Source organism: Lipotes vexillifer, unplaced genomic scaffold (genome assembly GCF_000442215.2).
Source record: "Lipotes vexillifer unplaced genomic scaffold, Lipotes_vexillifer_v1.1 scaffold1378, whole genome shotgun sequence".
Classification (NCBI taxonomy): Eukaryota; Metazoa; Chordata; class Mammalia; order Artiodactyla; family Lipotidae; genus Lipotes; species Lipotes vexillifer.
In genome coordinates, this window is record NW_006775104.1 from 640,443 (window position 1) to 665,735 (window position 25,293).

General features: G+C 46.3%; 1 protein-coding gene across 2 annotated transcripts in view; it reads right to left on the bottom strand.

The window, feature by feature from the left end:
- The window catches only part of KALRN (kalirin RhoGEF kinase), a 588,759-nt gene that overhangs the window by 341,877 nt on the left and 221,589 nt on the right, over positions 1–25,293 (bottom strand). For both annotated transcript variants that reach the window (XM_007449683.1, XM_007449684.1), the window contains exons 9-10: positions 25,048–25,278; positions 7,816–7,938 (exon numbers count right to left, since the gene is read on the bottom strand). In XM_007449683.1, the coding sequence (XP_007449745.1) occupies positions 7,816–7,938; positions 25,048–25,278 (354 nt within the window). The remainder of the gene's footprint in view (positions 1–7,815; positions 7,939–25,047; positions 25,279–25,293) is intronic.

A 25,293-nucleotide genomic window follows, 5' to 3' on the forward strand; every position in this document is an offset into this window, starting at 1 on the left:
GAAAGAGTATAAAATCATAAAATGAGAAGAGAAGGTCTGGGGAACAAATTCTGGGGGAAAAGGAGAAGAGTCTAAGAAGGACCAAGTCAGAAAGACATAAAGAAACCAAGAGAGCCAGGTTGTCATGGCAGGCTGAGGACAAGTGAATTTCAAAAAGGAGGAAGTGGTTGACAGGGTCAAATGCTTCAGGAAGACCAATTAGTACCTGAAAAGTATCCTTTGGATTTAACAAACAAAAACAAACATTCAGGTGGAGACTTTGGTAAGATTAACCTCTGTTGACCAGAGAACAGAAGCCCAATGGCAGAGGTCAAAGGGCATCTAGGAGGTAAGGAAGTAAGGGCAGATGCAAGTATAAACTGTTCTCTCAAGAACTTGGGCTTTCAAGGGGAGGAGAAACAGGGCCCAGAAAAGGTAGTCTTGGTTTCTTTTTATTTATTTGTTTGTTTTTAGCTTTTTACATATCCTAGGGAAAAAAGGGTTGCCTCTGCTGGAAAACCTCCCATGATGAGAAGCACACTACGTCACAAGATATTTCATTCTGGTTTTGGACAGCTCATAAAAAAGCAACCGTGTGTTAGAAACGATACGTGAATTAAGCTAAAATTAGCTTCACTATACCTTCCACCCTATCTCTTCTATAGGAACCTTTCAACTATCAAACCCACCTCCCCTTCCACAAAAAAAATTATTTACTCAGAATTGGACATATCCAGTTACTTCAACTTCACTATCTTGGCAGCCTTCCAACAATTACAGCACAGTTTGTCAATATCCTTTTGAAAATATATTTTCTAGAATTAGACACAGTATTCTATATGTGATCTAAACAGTATATAGAGAAATCCTTATTTCCCTGGTTTAGAGATTATATTTTAATTTGCATCATCACTCAAAAGTCTTTACTATTCTCCTTTGTTCTAAGAGCAATGTCTAAACCCTTTAATCTAAAAGTCAAGGCTCGAGAGAGAGTCTAGACATAATCTATACTCTTTTGAGCTTTTCTACAATGATCCGCTCTCTACATTGTAGAACACTTTGCTCTCATCAACTTATTGATGTTTTATTTATGGTGTCACAGAATTTACAGGAGATGCCAGCAAATCTGAGGGCTCTCATAACCACCATAGTTTTCCTTGAGCCAGAACTGAAATTATACCAGAATTTCCCATATCCTCCATCTGATGGAGGATATTATGGTCCTCTCCAGTCACAATCATGGCTTTTTGTTTGCTTTCCTTTAATCTTTGTTATGTCTCCCTATTGTTTACTACCCTCAGGTCTGTAGATCTCATATAGATGAGAGCCTTTCTTATATATCCTCACCCCTCTTATTAAACGAGTCCTTTAAACAGACAATCTTCTTCAATTGCCATTTTTTACTTACGAGCTCAATACCTTAAAATCTCAGGAATATTTATATTTATCTCCTTGTGTTAAAGTTTAAGTACCTTACTTGTTACACATGCCTTTTGTTGATATATAGGTAAGGCTATAAATATTGTTTGCAATCTGTATTCTTGGTATTTTTCTTTAACCTAAGTTGACCTAAGGGCATTTCCTTCAGAAGATGTTTCTTTCTGTGTCACCCGTGGGCCTCACATGTCTGCTTTTGGCTTTACTGGGGTAATTTTCTCCTTCTACTTCAAAATTCGCTTAAATCCTTCTAGACAGATCAACAAGGTTTTCTGCCAAAGCACATCCTTCCCAATCTTTACAAGATGCACTCTGCCCCTTGCCAGAAGTCCATCATCCTGGCTCCGTAGGATATAGTCCAGAAGACTTTTTAAAACACCATCTACACAAGTAGCCATTTGTTTCTCAGCCTCCCTTCTTTTCCACAGTCACTGCCATCACACGGAACAAGAGATAAATACACCACCTGTGCTTTCGAGTCTTTCAGTGTGCTACCCGGAACTTTAAAGTCATTAGGAATACAGTCCCAGTTTCTTCCGAGTTTGCCATTTGTTCCACACAGGAAGCAACCAAAGTGGGGGGACAATTCATAGTCTTGATAAGAAGCTCTTGGCAGGCTTTCTATAATATCTTGGATATTGGCTCCGACCCCTTCTCAATTTTCCACATCAAGTGTACACAACGTGACCTTCAAAACCCTTGTTTGGGAATTAACCACCATATAAAACATCTTTCTTCTTCCTGACAGTGGTCACAAGACCCCTCCCATCAGCTCATGCCAGTAACTTCTCCCTAGTGCTTTGTGGAAGGAATGTCCTGAGTCCACCCCAAGGGGAAGAGTGCCAGGCAAGATCCAAAGGGTAAGACTGTCCTTCATTTCTCTGCCATCTCACGTTCTTCCACTTGCCCACTTCATGACATTAATTTATCAGCATTTTCCTGGCTTGCTTTCTACCTTTTTTCATCCTGTCTAAGAACCCTTCATCAACTCTAAGAAACTGGGGAGGGTAGAAGACACAAGAGGGAGGAGATATGGGGATGTATGTACACGTATAGCTGATTCACTTTGTTACACAGCAGCAACCAGCACACCACTGTAAAGCAATTATACTCCAATAAAGATATTAAAAAAATTAAAAAAATAGAATGTGAAAAAAGAAACTGGAGTGTGGAGAAGTACCTGTTTAATCTCTCCCCCCTCTCCCTTCTGCTTGCATATGCAGCTGCTATACTTGGTCACCATCTCAGGTGTGAAAAGAAAGATGGAACTTACTCCAAAGGTCACTACGCTACTGCAAGGCAGGTGTTTTTTTTTTCCATCACCAAATGAACCAAGAGTTTATCTTGGTTTCACTAGATGCACTCCTTGAAAACCTTAAAAGAGTAAAGATTATGTCTCCTCTCTTATTGTGGGACTTCTCAGAGGTTTAGAATACTCTGGCTGCATGTTTTTCATTAGACTGTGAGTTCCTCAAGACAGAAACTGTGCATCTCTTTCATTTTCCACGGTGCCCAACACAGAGGCTTGATGGGACATGGAAACTGAAAGAACTGTCCAACTCTGTGGGCAGAGGCTTTCCATCTCTATGGATTACCCTATTCTAGTCACCCTTAGTACTCTGGTAGGTTAGCTGATTACACTTTGAATATCTTTAATGGGCAAAAGGTCACTGATGGGTCCACTAAAATGTTTCCCTTCCATTGTTTGCCTATTTTGTCCCCAAGGCTCAGAATGAGGTTTTTTTTTTAATGTATTCTATTCAAGTTTGAAGAAAAAGCAAGGGTCAGCTAGAGAAATAACTAACTAGAGATTATTGAATGAAGTACTTAATTGTGCCCGTGATTTTACATTTCTTTAAATCTTTCTTTGAATGGTCTGTTCTTTCAAAAATGTTACACTGGTGCTTAGCTGCGTAAATGTGACCTGGTGCTTTGAGATTTTAAATAACATATATTTGAATGCTCTTTTGACTAAACTAGCTTACAGAGAGTCTGGCATTTCAGATAATGAGGTCATAAAGCAGACCACTAACAGCAGGCACAGCTGCTCTCTAAACCACAGGCAATTGAGTACTCCCCTACTGAGTCACAGCAAATATCTCAGGACAAAATGTCAGTACCACTGCCCACTCTACCTCTTGGGCAGATATGGATGCACCTATCCCCTGAAATCTATGCTCTTACGGGTAGCAATTCCATCCCTATGCCTGTTCATATTCCCAATGACAGCTAACATGCAACACACACACACACGCACACACACACACACACACACACACACACACTATACATATATTATATATAATATATATACATGTACATATATATGTATATATAAGTAATAAGTGTTTTTTAAAAATCTGATTTACGCTGTGGCCTGAGTCATTTGATGAGTTTATAGGCAACTCGAGTCAAGTATCTATCTGGAGCAGGAGAGGTTCCCACTGGTCCCCAGCACTTCTATTTGAGCATGGACAATCTCAGCAGCTTAGACTGGAAAGACCTGTAGAGACAGCCCCTTGGTGCATCCCCTGGCCCTGGCCCCTCACCACCTGCCTGTCAGGCTGTCATGACTGAGGCTCCTTTCCTCACGCAGCTCGGCTTCTACGTAGGCTATTCAAAGAGTGCCATCTGCAGGATGAAGGGAGGATCATAAATATTTATTCATTTCCTTCAAATGATAGTTGAAGAATTTAAAACGTGTTCAAGAGCTAATCAACACAAGATTTGAGTTAAAGTTTAATGACAGATAATGAATTGCTACATTCATTCTTCACAGCTATCATTTGTATTTATTTTAATGACTGCCTTAAATGTCTTTACTCCAAAGAGTAAGCAATGGTGAGAATCAGAGGTGCCCCCACTATCCCAAGAGTGGAGAGGCGTTCGTTCAGGGCCTTTATGCTGCCCCTGGACCCCTCCCCACGGGTAGCCATTTCTCTGCTCTTCCCTGCAGAAGGGCACATGTCCTGTGGTGACAGATGGAACAGCTCTCTTCCTACTTTGACTCAAGACAATTTTTAAAATCTGAATGCAGAGAATGGGAGCTCAGAGTTCCCTTGTCATACCAGCCTCAGGTCAAAGAATCATAGGATCACGAAGCTGAAAGAGGCTCCTTCACTGAATCATGACCCTGTGTAGTGCTGCTGACCGGCCGCCCCCAGTCTCCTCCTTCACCCCATGCGTGATGCCCTTCCTGACCGTATCTCATGAGCAGCAGCCCACAACGACCAGGAACAGGTTTCTAATTCTTTCACTGTGTGTCACTGATCTCTGACGAACTCAAGAATTATCCAATTCCTGACTAAATTCACTTCTCTCGCCCCAGCGGCCCTCACCTAGTGAGGAGAGAAGCAAGAGAAAGAGCGCCCTTTCCTGCCTGGGTTGCCCCCTTTCTCAGTACCTGAGCGTGATGGTCACGCTGCACAGAAAAAAGCAGGGCTGAGGCAGGTGGCTGCTGACCACCCACCTGCCTTGGCCATGGCTGGAGGTGGTTTTCCTATGTGGACTACCAATTCCAGGATGCTGGGCAGCTCCACTGCCCACACCTTTCCCCAGAATAGGGATGAGGGAACAAGACAGGATTCACTTCCAGACTACGAGACCCATCTCTAGAGGCCTATTTACAGGAGAATGATGCAGTGATCTCATGGCCCTTCACTGAGGTGTTCCCTTTGTGGTGAGCATCCTCCGAAAACCTCCTAAAAGCAGGAGCCTTTTGGAAGGTACACTCTCTCTTCTCTCTCGTAAAGACACAGTCTTATCAGGAAGCAGAGGCAGAGACAAGTGGATCATATCAAAAGATTACTCGTTGCCAGGACCAGGGAAAACAATGCCTGTGACAGGGGGAGCCTCCCCTGCCCCATTCCTGCTCTTTGCCCTGTACTACGCAGGCCTCTCACTGCTGTGGCCTCCCCGCTGCGGAGCACAAGCTCCAGACGCGCAGGCTCAGCGGCCATGGCTCACGGGCCCAGCCGCTCCGCGGCATGTGGGATCTTCCCAGACCGGGGCACGAACCCGTGTCCCCTGCATCGGCAGGCGGACTCTCAACCACTGCGGCCACCAGGGAGCCCTGCCCTGTACTTTCCACGAGGACACTGGCAATGAATTTTACACCCAATTCCTCCACCTCAGTAAGGAGGGACGGCATGGGGTTAGGGTGAGAACACGAGTCTGGACTCACACCTGGGTTGAAATCCCCACAGAACCACCGACAAGCTAGATGACAAAGGCACTGCAGGACTTTCTGATCCTTTAGTGTCGTCTTCTATAAAACAAGGCTGATACTGTCTATCGTTCAGGGTTGGTGGGAGATAACACACTTAATAGGCCCATAAGCTCTCAAAAATGTGTCCATTCTTTCTTTAGTATGCCTTTCAGTTTAGCACTAACTGAAAGGCACTGTCCCATGGGAAGGGCATATCAGGCACCAGCGAGACGGTGGAGGAGCAACTGGGAGAAATGAGGTTGAGGTTGGGGAGTCCACGAGGCTTGTCTGGTTGTAACAACACACAAAAACGACAGCCCCCTCATGGGCCTGTGACCACAGCTGGTATTGCCTATGAGGCCACAGCAGTAAGAGAGCAAGGAGGAGTGGGCTGGATCAGGGCGGTGGGTGGCTCTGGGGATGTCCTCCCCAAGTGAGGAGGGCTGAACCACAGGACAGCCAGAATGCAGGGGCACCAAAGCTATGGGATGGCTCTATTCCAACAGATGGTCCCAGGTACCACAATGCCCACTCTCAGCAGGCAGGGAGTCTGGATGACCCTCTTCCAGCCTATGCCCCCTAACAGACTGGACAGGCACCGGAATGCCTGGCCACCCAGATATTTTGGGTCCGTAATACATCTTGTCCACCAGAGGCACACTGGGCCTGTATGAGGCTGGTTTTTGTTCTTGTGGTGGTGGTACTGGTGGTCGTGGTAAAATAAACGTAACAGAAAACTTAAAAGTTCAGGGGCACTGAGTCACCCTGTTGTGCAACCATCACCACCATCCATCTCCAAAAATCTCTACCTTGCAAAACTGAAACTCTGCACCCACTAAATAATAACTCCCCATCAGCACCTGGCAACCACCCTTCTCCCTTCTATCTCCATAAATTTGACTATTTTAGGCACTTCATATAAGTGGACTCATACGATATTTGTCCTTTGGTGACTGACATTTCACATAGCATAGTATCTTCAAGGTTCATCCAAGCTGTAGCATGTGTCATACTTCCTTACTTTTTAAGACCAAATAATATTCCATTATATGTATATACAATATTTGGTTTATCTATTCATCTGTCGATGGACACTTAGGTTGCTTCCACCTTTTGGTTACTGTGAAAAATGCTGCTTGAACATGGGTGTACAAATATCTTTTCACATCCTTGCTCTTAATTCTTTTGGGTCTATACTCAGAAGTGGGATTGCTGAATCATATGGTAATTCTATGCTTAATTTTTCGAGGAACTGCCATACTGTTTTTTTTGTTTTTTTTGTTTGTTTTTTTTGCGGTACACGGGCCTCTCACTGCTGTGGCCTCTCCTGGTGGGGAGCACAGGTTCCGGACGCGCAGGCTCAGCGGCCATGGCCCACGGGCCCAGCCGCTCCGCGGCATGTGGGATCTTCCAGGACCGGGGCACGAACCCATGTCCCCTGCATTGGCAGGCAGACTCTCAACCACTGCGCCACCAGGGAAGCCTTGCCATACAGTTTTTAACAGTGGTCGCACCATTTTACATTCCAACCAACAGTGCACAGAGGTTTTCTATGAGGTTTTCTTTATCCCATAGGTTGGGTCTCATCTACCTGCCTCTGCAGGTTCAGGTCGCTGCTGACACTGTCTCTCTGGCTCCGTCAGGCCTCTCACCCTCCAGCATCCCTCGCAGCTCCCCTAGGTCCGCTCCCACTACTTCCTGTCCGCCAGCAGATTCCTTTGGCTCTTGGCAGGCCCTCTCCTTTCACACCCACAGCTCACATCTGTCTGGGGCTGGTCACCTCCCTGGGTGAGGTTGGGGCTCTGGACAATGCCCAGCAGGACTCCCCCACTGAGGGCTGCCTATGTAATGGAATCAGAGCCAGCCCTGGCTAAAGCCGTGATGTGGCAAACTCTAGCTTTGTCACCCTCGCTACTCCGGCAGGATCCACCTCTCCATCCCTTAGTGATACCTTTCCCAGCTGCCCCTTCCCTGCCTTACTCATTCTACTGCAACTGATCACAGTTGACAAAATACTAATTTACCACTCAACCTAGTGATCCTAGAGCAGACAAGGGTCTCCTTGCATCAGGCGGGAAGGCAGCCCAGAAACCATGGGCTATCCACCCAACGTGCCCCACCAAACACCAAAGCCACAGCCCTGGTCTCCCTCACCGCTCCACACACGCATACAACCATACACAGCATCTCACCTGAGCCACCTCTTCAAAGTCATCGTGCCTCTTCTGCAGGGCCCGGGCTCGATGCAAAGACTTCCCGACTCCTGTGTGCTTGCTGAGAAAGGCCTCGCCGTGGTTTTCAATCCAGTCTAACACCTAGTCAGAGAAGGAAGACAGAAACAACGACTTCTTGGCAAAAGACACAGGACAACATGTGTGACTGCTAGGCTATTAAACTCCCTGCCCGTCCCAATCAGAAAGCAGCAGTCCAGGTGTAAATGTTCAATCCACGGTGGACACAGGGATTTCATTACTGTCATTGGCAATACAACAATCCCACCCTTAACTAAGTTCAGCTCTTCCCCTTTGATCTCCAGAATATCCCCTCATCACTTTCTCAGTCTTCTCAGCCTTAATTAGCCCATTATTTTAAACAAGTTACACATACCGCCAGGCACAGTTTAACCCTCTCACCACTTTGACTCCAACCATATAAAGTCAGACACATTTGCAGGAAATTAAGCAGTGTCAGGTCAGGGCAGTTCCTTGGCACTCACTCCACCATACAAATGCTCATGGCAGTGGCATCAAGTCATGGGGATCCCACCTCATTGTTCTCCTGGGACTCCCTTCCTAATCTTGGGAGCAAAATCCAGAGTAGTCAGTCCCTAACTGGAGCTACGCTCAAGAGAGCTGATCACCAGGACAACTGCCCTCTCTGGCTCCTTTCCACCTTTCTCCTCCAATCGCCAACAACCAACCAACCAACCAACCAACAAAATAAAGTAAGGTCTTTAGTATCTATGATGCTCTTGGGTAGCAGTAGAGACTCCATGTTCTCCAGGCTTAAGGTCTAGTGATTTGGCCTCAAGACACTCTCCTCGGAGTTGTGAGAAGCTAGAAAAGAGGTGGCTGGAGCAGTAGAGGGGTGAGTGAGGCGATGCTTAGAAGCTGAGAAAATATGTTGTCCTGAGGGGTACTTGACGGGGGAGTGGAAAGCCCTTAGTAAAAGCCTCGAGATGTAGGGAGGATCAAAGCCTTTAGCCCATTTTGCATTTGCCCACATAACCCAACAAAAACATGTGCCTCCCAGGGAGAAGGGAAGCAGTTCATTTGGGCCCTGAGGAGTTGGCACTCACTAAATCAGATGGCCACAATTGAATCAGCATTACAGCACAGACACACCCGCTGCAGATCCTGCCAAGACTCAACTAAGTCCACTCTATTCCTACTACAGTCAACGTCAACTAAACATTTGATTAATGAGGTACTAGCTTTCTCAGACTGTAGAATGACTTTTGGGAAAATGATTTAGATGAACGAGCCCTGTTTAAAAGGGCACTTTAATTCTGTTTTTTTCTACAGATTGCCCTGTGGCAAGCAGAGAGACCAAATCATTGCCTGGACTGCAGACATGAGAGTTCTGTTTCTAGGAATTTAGCCTTTGGCTTCACTTCCTCTGACACTGAGATAAATTTATGCCTGCAATTGTAAAAAGTATGGAACTTTCAAAGTCTTAGGTGGCAGTATCATAGAGCCATACCAAGATGGTATTGGTTAGAGAAATGCACATATGAATATAAAAATGAGGTTTAACAAAAATGCATGGTACAAAGCCAGGTCAGGTAATTGTCCACTAAAATGAAGAAAAAAAGGCTTTTGCAAAAATGACTTTATCTAAACATTAGTGTAAAGATTTTAAGCACTTTAGCATCAAGGATTTACTATGTAACACATGGAACTATATTCAATATCTTGTAATAACCAGTAATGGAAAATAATCTGAAAAAAAATATATATAACTGAATCACTTTGCTGTACACCTGAAACTAACACAATATTATAAATCAACTATACTTCAATTTTAAAAAGGTTTTAAACACTTTAACAAATTCTGGCAATATTTTTTTAATATTCTGGAGGCACATCTGTAAAAAGAAATTGCAATAGTAAATGAACTGAATTTTTACCTTTTGCAAACTCTGAAAGGCAGCACTGAAAGGAAGTTTAGATATTCTTTTCTTAAAATAAAGAAGAGCCTACTTTTCTCTTGAGTTACTTATGGTGCTATTTCAGCAACAAAAGTCAGGAGAGTGCATTTTTACTTGATTTGCCACAATTTGATCCCATTTGAAACCGGACAGGGATGATGGGTGTCAGCATGCAAGGTCAAAGACAAACATTTCTAGTCACAAAGTTTCTCGTATATTGTGTACCATGGATAGCGTAGTTTTATAATTTTTATGCATATTTAAACTTTTATTAATCCCGTTTTGAGAACGAATTGAAGCTTGGAGATAATTTTTATATACAAAGGAGCCGTCTTATAGCTTTTCATGAGTGCTTTGGAATTTATGACATATTTTCAGGTTACAATTTTTTGAAAAATTTTTGTTTTGAGCAGTTAAGTGTGACTTGCTTGTCTGGCACTTTTTTTCATGAATTTTATTTTATTCCTTTGCATTTTTAATCTCTAGCTTTAATAAATATTCTAAATAATATTCTAAAGCAAATTGGTTAGAGAGAAATGTTTTTCATCTACTAGTTCACAAATGGTTAGCTTTTATACTCCCTGGGGGTGCTTTCACAACTTTTAAACTTTTTTTAAAAAGCAATTTGTTTTCTGTTTATTTTGCTTTCTTTAAAATGTCAATTAGTTTTCAGTTAGTGACAGTTTACTTAATCAGCTCTACCTTAACCACTTAAAAAACTATTTCATATTTGAGAGGGTTTTACTTAGTTTAAACATAACTTTGTGATGTTACATTGCCTCCATTTAGTACAGCTTCTGCCATTAGAACTGGAGCTGTGCGGAAAACACATGCAACCTCAATGCGGGGTCAGGGACTGCAGGGAAATCAATTTAACAAAACAAAAGCAAATGATTTAGGAGGTGAACAAGATTACTTTAGTAATATATAGAGACGGAAAAAGCATCTGAGGACAGAGAAAGGGAATCAATATATGATGCACTGTTCAAAATGTTGATTGCTGACAATTTTGTTTCAGAGAGTTCTTTTAGAGCCAGCATGGCCCGGTACAAATACTTAGGCCATATGCTCTCTTGACCTTTGACTTCATGGCTCCCAACCCTGGGAACACAATCCAGCTTCCTACGTGGACTGCAGAGCAGAGAAATGTGCTTCTGAACAGACACCGGCGGTGCCTGACAATTACGTGACACACTGTAAATTAATGTGCAGCATCGGAAGTCTGGTGAGTCCCAGAATCTGAACATCACTGGTTGAAGAATAAATTGAGTTTCTAGCCTTACCCTGGACCCTATCAAAGTGTAAGCACCCATCAAGGTACCCCTTATTAGCTGGTCCCTATGTAATTTCTCTCATCTAAAAGATCTTATTTAAAATAGTCAATTATCAGTTGTAGTTAGGATAGTACAGGATGATAGTTAATCATACCTACTGATGGCTTTGAATTGGTATTTAAGTGTTTCCAACAATAGGAGGTTTTTTCCTTTTGTTTTTGTCTGAAGGGAGAGTCTTCAGGATGCAGAGAAGCACATGTGGGCTACGACTATTCACATATTCAAATAGATATTTATTATTAGCCTCATGGTGGCCTAGAGCCAGGCACTAGGACAGCCCAGCGTGCAGGATTAAACAAGGCAGGCTCAGCCCTGACTCCAGGAACTCAGTCTAGGTGGCTAACGAGCACTAGATATGAGATCACAATTCATCATTAATTGCAAGGGTGAAAAGTGCCAACGGTCAGCGAAGCCCACTCTGAAGAAGTGAGGCCTGAGAGACAGTAGGACTTAACCAAATTAGGAATTGAAAAGATCAGCATGGTTTGAGTAGGTGTAAGTAGGAAATGCGCCCCGAGGCGGCAGGCACCAGGTAGAGCTGAGCCCTGGTGTGCTGAGTCTGACTCCAGTGTTAGCCTAAGAGCCACTGAAGGGCTGAAGGAGGAGAAAGACACCATCAGACCTGCATTTAAAAATTATTGCTCTGACTGCTTTGTGGAGAATCAGTTGTTGGAAGACAGGAACGGAGGTAGGAAAACAGGAGGTTCCTGCGAAAATCCTGACAAGAGGCGATGGTAGCTCAGGCGAGGCCAGTGGCAGTGTCCGTGGAGAGACAGGTTTCAGTAATATTTAGGGGAGAGAGCAGCCAGGATTTGGCGATGGGGCCTGGGGGTGATGCAGAGGCAGGTGGAAGCCTGACCCCCAGGAAGAGGAACTTGTCACTGGTACAGAAGCAAGTGAGTCACAAGGGATAGCACAAAGATGACAGATTTTTTTGTTAAGTTTTCTTTCAATTTTCATACTCACGCTCTGGGTTTTTTGTTGTTGTTTTGGTTTTGGGGGGGTTTTTTGGAGGTACGCGGGCCTCTCACTGTTGTGGCCTCTCCCGTTGCGGGGCACAGGCTCCGGACGCGCAGGCTCAGCGGCCATGGCTCACGGGCCCAGCCGCTCCGCGGCATGTGGGATCTTCCCGGACCGGGGCACGAACCCGTGTCCCCTGCATCGGCAGGCGGACTCTCAACCACTGCGCCACCAGGGAAGCCCCACGCTCTGGTTTTGATAAATGACAGGTGTGCCTCTGAACTTGAGTGGGAAGTAGCACCCAGTGATAGTTGTCAATCTCATTCTGGCAAGATGTGCCTTTAATTTCAAAGGAGTAATTTTATACACTAAGGTTTAAAAGTAAATTATGAATTTCTAATATAGCCAGATCCTAGTGATAAAAAAAAAGTTAGGGACACAAAATCCACCCGAAGAATATAAATTAGGCTTACATGGAGTTAAACCTTGCGCTCTTGAAGGCATTTCACTGGGGTATAGTTTTTGAGGGGCCCCTTAACCTGACATGCAAAGTCCTCCGCGACAGGTCCACCCCTCCCAACCCCACCTCCAATGAGTTCCTGCCCCACCTCTCAACACCCCCCAAAACTGCTTCTCACCTCCTGAGTTTTGTTCTTGCTATTTTTCACTTCACTTGAAATGTCCATCTCTTTTTTCTCCCTATATCCACTTCCCAGGCTCCTTCTTACTCATCTTTTAAGTGCCATCTCAAACTCTAGTTTTGGAAGGCCTTTTCTCTTTAACAATCCACTCAGGCTGGGGTGGTGTCACTCTTCTCTGTTCTATTCAAACCACAATTATGGCCCACAGGCTGGTCTCTCCCACTAGACTCCGACCTCCCTGTGATTCCTAGACATAGCATGGTACTCAGCACAGAGGGGTTTGTGTGAGATATGTTGAACTCAACTCAACTCAAAACTCATTGCCCCAACACACAACTTTGGGGTGAATGTCTCCAGCTCCGTACTCCCCAGATAGGTAACTCTTAGCACCTCTCACAGCCTGCGTTCAAAGTTCTCCCTTTGTGTGTATCCACCCTCTCTCCACTGCCCCACTTGGCAGGTAGGTAGCTCCCAAAGAAGTATGGGGTTTTCACCATTGTATCCTGCCCTTTCATCCCTCGCCTGCCCCCAGTGTCCCCATCAGCACCGCACACTCAGAAGATACTCAATGAATGTTTATAGCCGTGAGTTGTCAAGTGCCAATACGGCTGCCTACTGTCCTGGGAGAAGCTGTGCCAGCGCGTTCAGCCGGAGGCCTGATCTTTGCCCCATCACTGGAAACAACGGCCCTGGTCAGCCTGGGACTGCTCCCCCCGAAGGCAGGCAGGCAGTCTTGCAAACAACGTGTAAAGCTCTTCCTACTTTCTCATGCCCCAACTTTTCAACCGGAATTAGTCCTTTCCCAGAACAGCCTTTTCCAAGAGAGATACTCACATCCTGAACCGGATCTGGGAGCCAATCTAACAGCCATTACGCATAATTCCCTAATCACTCCCTTTCTTCCTCATCTAATTGTGTTTATTCCAACCAGCATACAATCAAGACAGAGTACTTTTCAGGGGAGGAGACAGTCCTTTCTAGCTGCTAAGGAGAAGAGAAAAGTCCTTTTGAAGAGAACTATTGATATTTTCTGAACAGTGGCCATGAATACAACCGAGTTAATGGGAGAAAATCAAGGGCCTAGCTGCTTTCTGTCCCAGGCCTCTGATTTTTTGGATTCTTCTAACATGATAGAATCTTAGTGTTGGAGAAGACCTCAAGGATCTCCCAGCCCAGTGCAGGAGGCCCCTGCATTTAGAGGCAACCACCTTTGCACAAAGTTTTAAGTTGGTGTCTAAGCTCTGTTAATATGTAAGTGCTTTAGGTTCCTAAAGCATCATTAAAATGTGGTAACATCATGATCATTCTAAATTAAAGACACCGTAACTTACAGAGGAACCTGGGTTCTCACCCCAGCTCTGCCCCTAACCAGTTGTGGCCCAGCTGGGTGTGTGCCTTCTCCCCTCTGAACCTCACTTTCTCCAATGAGACTGTTGGATCACATCATCTCCCTAAATCTCCCTCCAACACAAATATTTCATGATTTTGTTACATTGAGGGTAGGGCAGTTCCCCTCCTCAGAAGGAAAGGCTATGGAGGGCTCACTCTTTGTCCAGCCCTAGGCCAGGGCACACGCTCACCATCTCATCTATGCTATCTCACCACAACCCTGGGCTGGTGAGAATTATTATCCCCAGGTTTGGATGAAGAAAATGAATCTCAGAGTGGTTAGTTAACTTGCCTGAGCTCACACAGCTACTAAATAGTGGAGTCAGGATTCAAACCCAAATGGTTCTGGCAGCAACGCTACCATCTGATTCCCAGACCTTACTCAAGTTTTCCCATGTGTCCCAACACTGACTTTTAGAGGAAAAGGATGCAGGCCAGAAGCATGTGTCATGCTTAGTTGTCCCTTTAATCTGGAAGAGTCCCTCAGGCTTCCCTTGACTTTCCTGCCTTTGACACTTTTAATAGTTACAGGTCTATTACTTTACAAAATGTCCCTCAGTTTGGGTTTGTCTGATGTTTCCTCGTGACTGGAATCAGGAATAACAGAAATGATTCTTGTTCTTCCCACTGCATTCTATCAGGTGGGATATAATTTGAATTTCCCCCATTACACATGATGTTAACTTTGATCACTGGGTCAGGGCGGTGTCTTCCAGCCTTCTTCTAGAAAGTCACTCTTATTCCTTTGCGATTACTAAGTATTTGAAGGAGGTAGTTTGAGACCACGGAGGTGGCAGATGCTGTGACGTGCCACAAAGGACTTTTTACCACCCTGCTGAGAGTTTCACCAGCAGGCAGACAGCCTCGGGTATCAGTCCCCTTTGGGGATTATTACCCTGGGCTGAAGAGAGTGGCTTTGCCCAAAGCCCCTTCTTACATTGATCCGTGCCCATGACAGACTCCCGAGTATAAAGACCCAGTTTTCACTCCCCAACCTGAGTCGATCTTCCGAACGCCCGGTAGGGCTGGCTGAGGATTCCCTTGAGATGACGCTGCAGCTCAGCTTCACTCTGTCTAATCCTCCTTCTTCCCTTTCCCTTCCTCAGGGCTTGATTCCAAGACCACCTCCTAGCAAACTTCCTCTGGGCAGCCCCCTGTGTGGACACCTCCTCAGCCTGTTTGGATTCCAATCCTCTAAGCTGGGCTGCCCTCCCGGCATGGATGCCCTCCTCCCTCTGCCCAGGCTGTGACACTGCACAGCCCCTGCCCCTCGGGGATGACCTCCCTGACCTGCTCATTGTCTGCACCTATGCACCTGAAACCTATGCCAGGCCACCCTTCTCTGCTCTGCTCACCTTGCCTGGGCTCCGACACCTGCACCAGGCTGCTCCTGCACGGGAACTCCCTCCTCGCTCTGCTCTGGACCACCCTTCCTTGAGGACTCCCAGTGCTGAGGTGCCCTCCCACCAAAGCCATCCTCAGCCCACTCCACTCTGAACCTCCCTGGACCACTGCGGCCCTCCCGTCCTGCAGAGAGACCCACCTTGCTCAGCCCCGCTTAAAAGGAAGAGCCTCCCTTTTCTGGGAACACCTCTTCCTTAGCTCCTGAGACGCCATCTCACTGAGGATTCCCCCAGCTCACTGATGTCCACTGTTGTCTACTTTTCTGAATCCTCCTAGTCTTCCCAGGCTCTAAATATTGGAAAGCTGAGGGCTCATCCCCGGACCTTTTCTTTCTCTTCTCTTACTCCCTAGATGATCTCACCCAGTTCCATGGCTTTAAATATCATCTATGTGCTGGTAATTTCCATATTCACAGTTCCAGCCCTAATTCTCTCCTGAGACTGAGACTCATGTACCCAGTTGCCTACTCTTCCTCTCCAGTTTGGTTTATAATGGGCACCTTAAGTTTAACATATCTAAAACAGAGCTCTTTATTCCCTTCTGCCCCTCTCCCCTCCTCTCCCAGTTTTCCTTGTGTCAGCTCACTGCTTAGCTGCAAGCCTGTCTTACTTACTCTTTCCTGTATACTGATTTCCATCAAAACCACCCTAGTCCCAGCCACCATCTTTTCTCATTCACCCAATCAGCCCTGTAGGTGGTCTTCCTCCTTTTACTCCCTCCACACAGTAGCCAGATCTTTAAATATAACATTTCTTTCAACAAGAATCAAGTCATGACATTCCTCTTATCGAAACTCTGCAACTGTTTCCTATCACACTTAGAAAATCCAAATTCTCTCCACAGCTTATAAGGCCTGATGTGATCTGGACCCAGCCCATTTCTTCAAACTGTTTACTCCTTTTCCCTCCTCTCTATTCACCAGGTACTCTGGCCATTCTCCTATTTTCATGAATGCACCCAGCTCATTCTGGTCCCAAGGACTTTGTAGGTCCCATTTCACATGCTTGGAATCTCTTCTTAAACACACCCCATGGCTTATTCATTCAGCTCACCTTTTGTCATTCTAGCACCTATGACATATTTGTTTGTTTGTGATGGTGTTCTCTCCCTCCTGAATGTGAGCTCCACACGGGCAGGGGCTTTGTTTGGTTCACTGCTATGTTCTCAGAGAGCATCTGCTGAATAAATGAGTGAGTGAACTCAACCTGATGTGAGAACTTCCTGTGTGATAAAGGGCAAAAACCATTAAAGGAAACGGAGCTGTCTGGCAAATAGTTGTGAAATCAGAATCCCAACTCTCTGATTCCCTCCCTGGCTCTCTCTGATCCATCATCTTATTTGAAATATGTTATTAAGTTTGTGGCATAGTTTGATCCACGATAAAACGGGCAAAAGGCGCTTTGTTGTGTTCAGTAAACTGAAGAACGGCGCCCCTCAGCTGTTACTTCCCAGTGCCCAGCCCCGACCCTGTAGAGGCCGATATTCTGAGGTCGGGAAGGAGAGTTGGCATGCCATCGGTGTCCACACGCATTTTGCTCTGTTAAAAGCTCAAGTGCGCGGGACGTGTGTGAGCGCCCAGGACAGCCGTCAAATCACCGTTTCTGTCTCCTTGCACAGCACACTGAGCACTAGTTCTGAAGGGGAGCAGCTCATTCTCTGCCGGCACCACCCCGCTCCCCGTCAGCTGAGACTGGAGAGCATGCGGGTACCACTTGAAATGGCCAATTACCACCAATTCATTTTCTGTCCCCTCTTTGGAACAAGTATGATCAAAATAAATGTCTTGCTATGGCAGGAAAAGCCATCCTTTTTCTGAGAGGGCTCAGCTGAAACTCATTAGCAGGTGTACAGACTCTCTTCCCCCTTAGAACCACAGTCCTTTGCCCTGACAAATGTGATGCTGGATGGAAGCCGGCTAAGAAACCAGCCACCTCCCTCCCTTGGACCCCTCCACTCCCAGGCAGCCCACACCTGTCCCTTCCCAACAGGCTGAGGTGACTGGAAATTGTCTTTGTCTTTGACATCTCCCTGAAAGCATCTCCTCACATGGTGCCTTTGATTCCTGTTTGTGGTGTCACCACACTTTTCATCACTAAGGACTGAATCTCTCAAGTCAGAGGTTCTCAAACTTTAGACCGCTTCAGAATCACTTGGGGTTCATTCTAAAACCTAGGCACCACCTTACCCACAGATTCTGAATCAAAAAGTATAGAGTAGGGTCAGATAATCTGTTCTTAACAAGACCCTACTCTGCCCAGATGATCTTAATGCCAGGGGTCTGAAACTGAGTCCCCCTAAAACGAGTTCCCCTGCCGAGTTTAAGACTAACCTCTTTATCCAAAACTGTATTCCTTTTCTTGTCCTGCCCCTGTTCCCCTCAGGATTGAGGAGCATCAAACACAGTCCTCCTCTGGCACTAAATGACCTCAGACCTTCACTCTGATTACCTGTTTTCTCTGGTCAAAATCTTTCAATAGTTCCCCGCTAGTTATAAAGTGTGAGTCTTTTATCCTTTAGCCTGGTATTCAAAGCTCCAGAAATAGCATGCTGAGGTCAAGGACATGCCGAACATAGGGGCTATCAGAAAGAAGTGACCTTGGACGGTGACTGTCTAGTCATTTGTTAACATAGTAATAAAAGAGGAATTGAGGACATTAAAGGTGTTTCAAATTGTTGTGTATCAAGAAAGCCCTGAGGCTCAGTAACTCCTGGGGAGGAACCTTCTCTCACTGCCTCCCAGGACCCACCGGCCTCCCAACCCTGCCAGATGGAGGCACCCAGGTCCTTCCTTGGAAGGTAATCATCACAGAAGGATGACTGTTCAGTCAGAACAGAGTGTGCATTCAGAAAATCAAAGTGAGCACCCCAGGGAAAGGCCATGATGGGGAATGGAAGAGAAGGCAGAAAGCAGGGCAGAGAGGAATGGGGGTGAGGTACAGAACGTGAAGGGTCCATGAAATTCCAGGCAGGAGCGTCTCAGCAAATCAGGAGCAGGCCTCTGAAGCCCATTTCCCAGACCTGCCAATTCTAGCTGGAGGATACATGGAGAAGACTGGAACAGACCCTCTGGTACCAGCCTCCTACTATATGTCACTTCTGAGATCAGTGACACCAAAGAGGCAGATGAGAAAGTTTCCCCATCCTCACTCCAATCAGAAAGCAACCCTGACCAGGAGAGCCCTCTCTTTCTCCCCTCCCTTCCTCCCCCAATGCAGCCAAGCCTCAACCCTGCTCACTTTCTGGACACTCACCCTGCCCAAAGAATCATCTATTATCTACTTGAATGTATTCGAATGATTGGATTATCACCATCAAAACTTAATTGAGAACTTTAACACTGCTAAATACGACCATGGGCAAATGGACATTATGCAAGATATATGTTGCAAAGAAAAGCACCAGCAACACCGAGTTAACATAATTATGAAAAACAAGTGAGAATGGGTAGTGCCTGTCTTAGGGACATTTGTGTTAGAGCTAAATAACTGTAGAGAGCCATTTTATAATGATGGAGCAGGTGGGAAAGAGTGTTTGCGTGTGAGTATTACTGCCTGTGTGGGTCTTCCTGGACAGGGAGTTTAGGGGTGAATCTCAGCTGTCAGCGGCTATACGGCAAGTCTGATCCCTTGGGACCAAGCAATCTATCAGGGCCCTTTGAGCCCTGCACTAACTTATAAACCCCTCAAGGGCAGGATCCCTGTCTCTCTGCATTCCCACCACTTAACACAGTGCCCAGGGCATAGCACAGAGGCTAAGAGCATGGACCTAGAGATTCAGTGGACTTGGGTTTATAGCCTTCCTCTGCCACTAGCTGTGTGACCTTGTGTAAGTTTACTTAACCTTTCTAAGCCTCAATTTCCTCATTAGTATTGATAAGATGAGGACCAAAGTATCACCTGCTTCATAGTGTTGGAAGATTAATTAAGATAAGTGAAGTGATTAGATGCTCAATTGCTCATAAAGATGATGAATCCTGAGCTATGAACTATAAAACTTTTATGGGCACATTTAATCCCAGGAACCAGATCTCAGGGTTGGAATCCAACCATCCCTCTGATGTTTGAATCTTCTCCCCAACATACCCACCAAGTACCTAACTAGTCAGCATTTCAGATTTTTGATGATGGCTCCCCCTTGTGTATGTTCCCTCATCTATCTGGGACTATGCCCTGATTGAGCATTTTCCTTCTTAGATGCTTTAATCGTTCCTTCTTATAAGAAGAGTTCTTTTCTAGACCCATCGTCATTCCAGTCACTTTTTTCTAACTAAGCATGCTGTTTGTAACCCAAAGTGCTCACCTTTTATTATGCAAAGCTGTTAATTGGATTATACAATGCCCAAACTGGTTTAGTATGATTAAGGGGCTTTAGTCACTACAGCTAGCAAAAGATTGAATATATGGAGTTTTAAAAAAATTACTCTCAAATCCTTTTTACACATTCTTTGGCAGGCAAGAGCTGACACAGTAAAAGCTATAATTTTCCACGGGAGGCTCCAGAAAAACCTGATGGAAACAGGTGAGATTCATTTGTAGTACAAGAACTATGGACTTTAATATTAATACACTCATTCAGAATGGAAGATCACTGAGCCAGAAAATTCTGACAGCACCGCCCCTCCCTCGCTCACCTTTGGACGGCGTAAAAGCAAAACACATTACTTTTAAGGGAAGGCACTGGAGCCTCAAATGGGTAATGTCCCACCCACCCCACCAAGTCCACTCCTAACCCTTCCAGCCTGACCTCCCTCTATCGCTGCCAAGAGTAGGCACTCAGTTAGATTTCCTCTTCCTGTCCCCTGGCTATAACTTAGCTCTCCACTTCCTGGCCTTCCCCAGGAATACCATCCTCGTCTCCTCTGCCTGAGCTCCAAGCACAAGTGCAAATGCCATTCCACCCACAGGGAACTTTCTCTGCTCTGACTCCACCAGCCCATTGTTGTCTTGCTTCTTTGGCCCCGAACCCAGATAGCCACGTGCCACTCATACATCCTCGGGTATATATGTCTCCTCTTGGGCCAGAGACCTCCAACTCCTAGTACAGGGCCTTGCACACAGGTGTTCCAAAACACTTTACCAATTTATTCTTGCACCACACGGAGGGAGAAGAAAGGGAGGTGGAACAGATGCCTGCAGAGATGCTCACGACAGCTGTTCTGGCTATGAAAAAATGGAATGGAGTTTGCATCTACTAGAAAGATCAAGACTAGCTACTCCTTGTTCTTCTCAGCAAAGTCAGGTCTATCTGGGCTTGAAAGGAGTCCTTTATTCTTGTGGGGAGCCACAGGGTTAGGAGAGAAGAACAGACAGAAGGCGGAGGTCAGCTGATGCTCTCATAGATGCTCTTATGGCTGTTGCTTAGTACTGTTCCACTCTAAACTGGAAAAACAACAGGACTGAAAATTATTCCACTAGCAATGCTATGGTAGATGCACTCTATCTATGCCTTTCTGCAGCTTAATGGACCCAAGTTCCAGTCTGATCCTTAGAGACTTATTTCCATTGCCTCAAAGCCCAGAGGGGAAGAGGACACTTTTTGGGAACCAAGGGAGAGCTAGTACAGGGATGATGTGTCAGGCCAGTTCTGGCTGCAGATATTTAAATGGCAGAAATTTACTGGTGTCTATCTTTGGTTTCAACCTCTCTGCTTTACTCTGCTTTAGGCAAGGTATTCTTATTTGGGAAAAGACCACCCCCAGAAATGGCAATGGGACAAGGAGTCGGGTGGGGAGAGGCTGGCTGGCTCTCCCCCGTCTCTCCACTAGCAGGAGTCCCTGTCTCTTTCTCTTTCTCTTCTGTCTCTCCCCTGACCTTCCTCTTTCTCTTTCTCCTCCCAGCCCAGGTGTGTCTGTTTCTCTGCTCTCTGCCTTTAAATCTCTCTCCCTTTCTTTCCCATCCTCCACTGTCTGTCTCCGTCTCTCCTTCTCTCTCCCTGTTTCAGGATGTGTGTATGTGGTCTGTCTTTCCCCTCTCTACGTTAGTATTTGTGTGTCCCTCCTGTCTCTCTTCTGTTCTCCATCGCTGTCCGCCTGGCTCATCTCTTGTGTGGTTTTTCTGTAGGACACCTGGACTGGGAGCCAGACGACTTAGCTTCTGGTCCCGGCACTACCATCAACTAGCTGTGTGGTTATGGCCAAGTTGCTTTACATCTCTGGGCCTCAATTTTCTTGACCCTATAGTAGGTGAGACTGACTGCTCTTCCAGGTCCCTGGCAATTCTGAGATTTTATCACTGAATGAAATGGAACTCATCAGACTCAGGAGACACCCGAGTACCACTCAAAGAGGATGTGACTAAACTGAGACAATACTGCTGGAGGATCTACTACATGCTAGGCAGGTACTGTGCTTGCACCTCCTTCAGTCCAATGAGATAGGTATGTGATGGTTCCTATTTTAGGGGTGAGGAAACTGAAGCAGCAGCAGTGAAGCCATTTGCCCAAGGTCCCATGGCTAAGACTTGTCAGATCAGGATTTAAACTCAGGCCATCTGGCTCCAGAGTCCATGCTCTTATCCGTAATGCTGTATTGCCCTAGCCACCGATGCTCGCTCACAAGCTTCCCACTTAGGCTGCAGAGTAAACATCTCTAGACCCCAAATGTGCTCAAGAGTCTTGGATCCAGACTATATGGGTCAATCAATTCTCTCCTCCTTCAAGACACCAACTCTGACTTTTCACACCTCTGTCTGTAAGTGTCCCATCAACACTCTATTGCCCTGCACACTGCCTGGCATGCTCAGGTAGCACGGACCTTTCTATTTTCAAGTGTGTATGTCTTGTTGCCTTTCTACCTAACCAGGAATCTTGCCAGAACCTAGTGCGGTGCTGGGCCCACTGCCCAGACCCATGCTTGCTGAATAGCTGATGAGTACCAGGATACTTTGTAGCACTGATGTTATGTCCCCGACTCCTCTGCCCGGGCTGTTAGGAAATACCTGGGACCTTCGGACTTTCACATCACAATTCCTGCAAACAGACTGCAGCTACTCACTGGCAGCTACTGGATGGGCTGGGAGGGAGGGTTAGATGGTGTTTAATTCACAGAAGCAGAAACAGGGGGCCTCCAATAATAATTTCAACTCAAGTCAGCAAATATAAAGAGAACCCCAGCTTCACGCCAGACAGCAGCAGCCATGGCTTCTGCTTTCAAGGAGATACTGCAAAAGAAGAGATGAAGCATGCAAAATAAAAAATGATAAATTTATAAAATTCCAATAGCACTTTAACCTTTGAGTTAACATTATTGTTTGCGTGTGTTTGTGTATTATTAAATAAAACCGTGGGAGCACAGAGCAGGGAAACTGCTTGTCCAGTCTGATTCTGAAAACTAGGACAGGCTCCTGTATGGCTGGGAGTCAGGAGACCAGAGTCTGAGTCCATCACTGGAACCAGTGAGTGAGTTATATTCAGCACTCTTTGAAGTGCCAACTCTGACACCGGTCAGGCATCAACGCACGCTTGGGTGTCAGGAAGCATTTGAAACCCACACCAGGTTTCGTAGCCCTTGGTTTTCACATTTTTCTTCGTGCATCTGTTCCAGTGTCAGATATTTGGTGAGTGAGAGTTAGCCGGACAATGGGTGAATGACGTCGTGTCCTCAGAAGTCACATTCTCATGTCCCGAAAAGAACAATGGAATCAGTCATCCTGGGGAATTCAGTCCTCGTGGAAAATCCAAACCCCTTTACATCCACCTCATAATCTTCTACTTGCTTTTGGTGAGTGCCAACAATGTGATTCATCTTGTAGAGATGAATTGATAGGGCCTCCATTCCAGAAATGCTCTCATTTTTAGAGCATGATGTAGGACAGCCACCAGTGTAGTTTTATTATACTTTTCCCCAGCTTTAGTGTAGATGTCAAGATGGCCACAGAAAAGTCTGATAACAGCTGTTCCCAGAGGGTCCGAGTCTGGATGCTGCCCTCCTGATGGGGAAGCCTTTCACCCACCCTCCTTGCAGCACCTCTGCCCCTCTCCAGTGCCCGTCCTAGTACAACAGCCATGAAAACAGCAGGGAGACAAAGAGCACACCAAGGAAGCTGCACAATCCATGGCCCAGAAATCTCCAAAAGTCACTCAAAGTTCACTGAAGTGGTAACACCTTCTGTGTGCCTCTGGAGGCTGGCACCTAACTCTGTCCCAATCACAGACCAACCCTGTGCTCTCCTGTGCTCAGAGATGATACGTTGATCTGAACAATTCCAGATGGCAGGAGCAGACAACTGATGCATTTGCTTCTCCATCCCCAGCAAGCCCCACAAGGGTTTCAGAGCTGGGGCCAGCACATAAGCAGTGCCCATCTCTCCTGAGGCTGAAGTGTCGCCTCCGATGACTCATCACTGCCCCAGCCGGGGGAAGGGGCTACAAAGGAGTTAGGGCAGCCCAAGAACGGGGGACACTCCTGAAGGCCTGTCTACTCCTGGGACTGACTGCACGGCGGTGACCCCACACCCAGAGGGCGTCACGACCCCTGATAGGATGCCCCGCTCTCCTTCCAACCTGTCTCCATCACAGGATACCCAGTACAATGGCCCCCCAACAACAGCTGTCCAAAGACATGTCCAGTTGGCTCTCAATTTTCCATGTATATTTCGACACACTTTTCGATGACACCTGGTCAATACCGCAGGAGGTGTGGAAGGACAGTGAAATGTTATTTTATATGTATAATCTTGAAATTATGAGGTGGCCACAGAAAAGTCTGAGAACACGAGCGCTCCCACTCCTGCCTCTCACAGTGAACCAGCAGGGAGATGATGTTAAACCTTAACTTCCGTCTCCAGCTCCCAACAAGCTCTCCCTCTCCCCCAGCTATCAGTCCTCAAAGAAAAGCTCCCAGGGGTCCCCAAAGAGACAGACAGAGAAGTATGAGGAAAAAAGAATGTGTCACTTCATCCAAAAGGGCATTTGTGGCAAGGCTGTCCTTTCATAGTTAGAAACAACAATTTCTTTATTATTTGTGGTAAAGAAAAATGCTGTGACTCTTATAATAACGCAAAAAACAGATTAAGCCAGGAGTAACCTCTAATCACAGAACATACAATTATCAACAGCCCTTGTTTTAAATGTAGTTTCCCAAATCCAAGCTTGCCAAAGAATCCCCTAAAGGCCCTGTACCCCACCACACCCCAACTCTAGCAGGCCACCTGCATCCCTGATTGAGAAGTGGGCACATTGTGGGTCCAGCTCCGACAGCACTCAGATAACCCCCTAGGACCTGGAGCTGTCCAGAGAGCTCATGCCTGAGGGACTGTCAAGCTTCCCCCAAAGAAAACAATGTCATGACTGCAAGGAACTGCTGTCTCTCAGATTGAGCCTCCCTTCACAACACCAGAGGGTGAGAAGGCCTGTCTGTAAAGCTGCTTAAGTGAGAAGCATCAATTAACAAGTCCGGATGGTGTGGAGGGGTGAAGCTGGGGGCTGAACTGCCCTCCTCCCTCCATAAATCAGGCGTTCCCAGGCCTGATCACCTAGGTCAGGGACTTGTGCCACCTGCCTGCTTGCCTGCCTGAGACAGATGCCAGGCTCAGGGAAGCAGTCTGTTACCTGCTGGACGTCCTGCTGGAAGACACAGAGCTGCAGCCGCTGGTGGAGCCGCACCTTGCGGTGCTGCCAGATGCTCTCGAGCCGCCGCTGGTGGTGCAGCACCTCATGCACCACGTCCAGCACCTGGTGCACTGCCTTGGAGTAGTTGGCTGTGGCCGTGAGGGACTCGGAGTTCCCAGGACTCAGGGGACGCTGCAGCACATCCAGCAGCGCTTTGCCATCCTGGCTGACCTGTAAGAGGGAAAG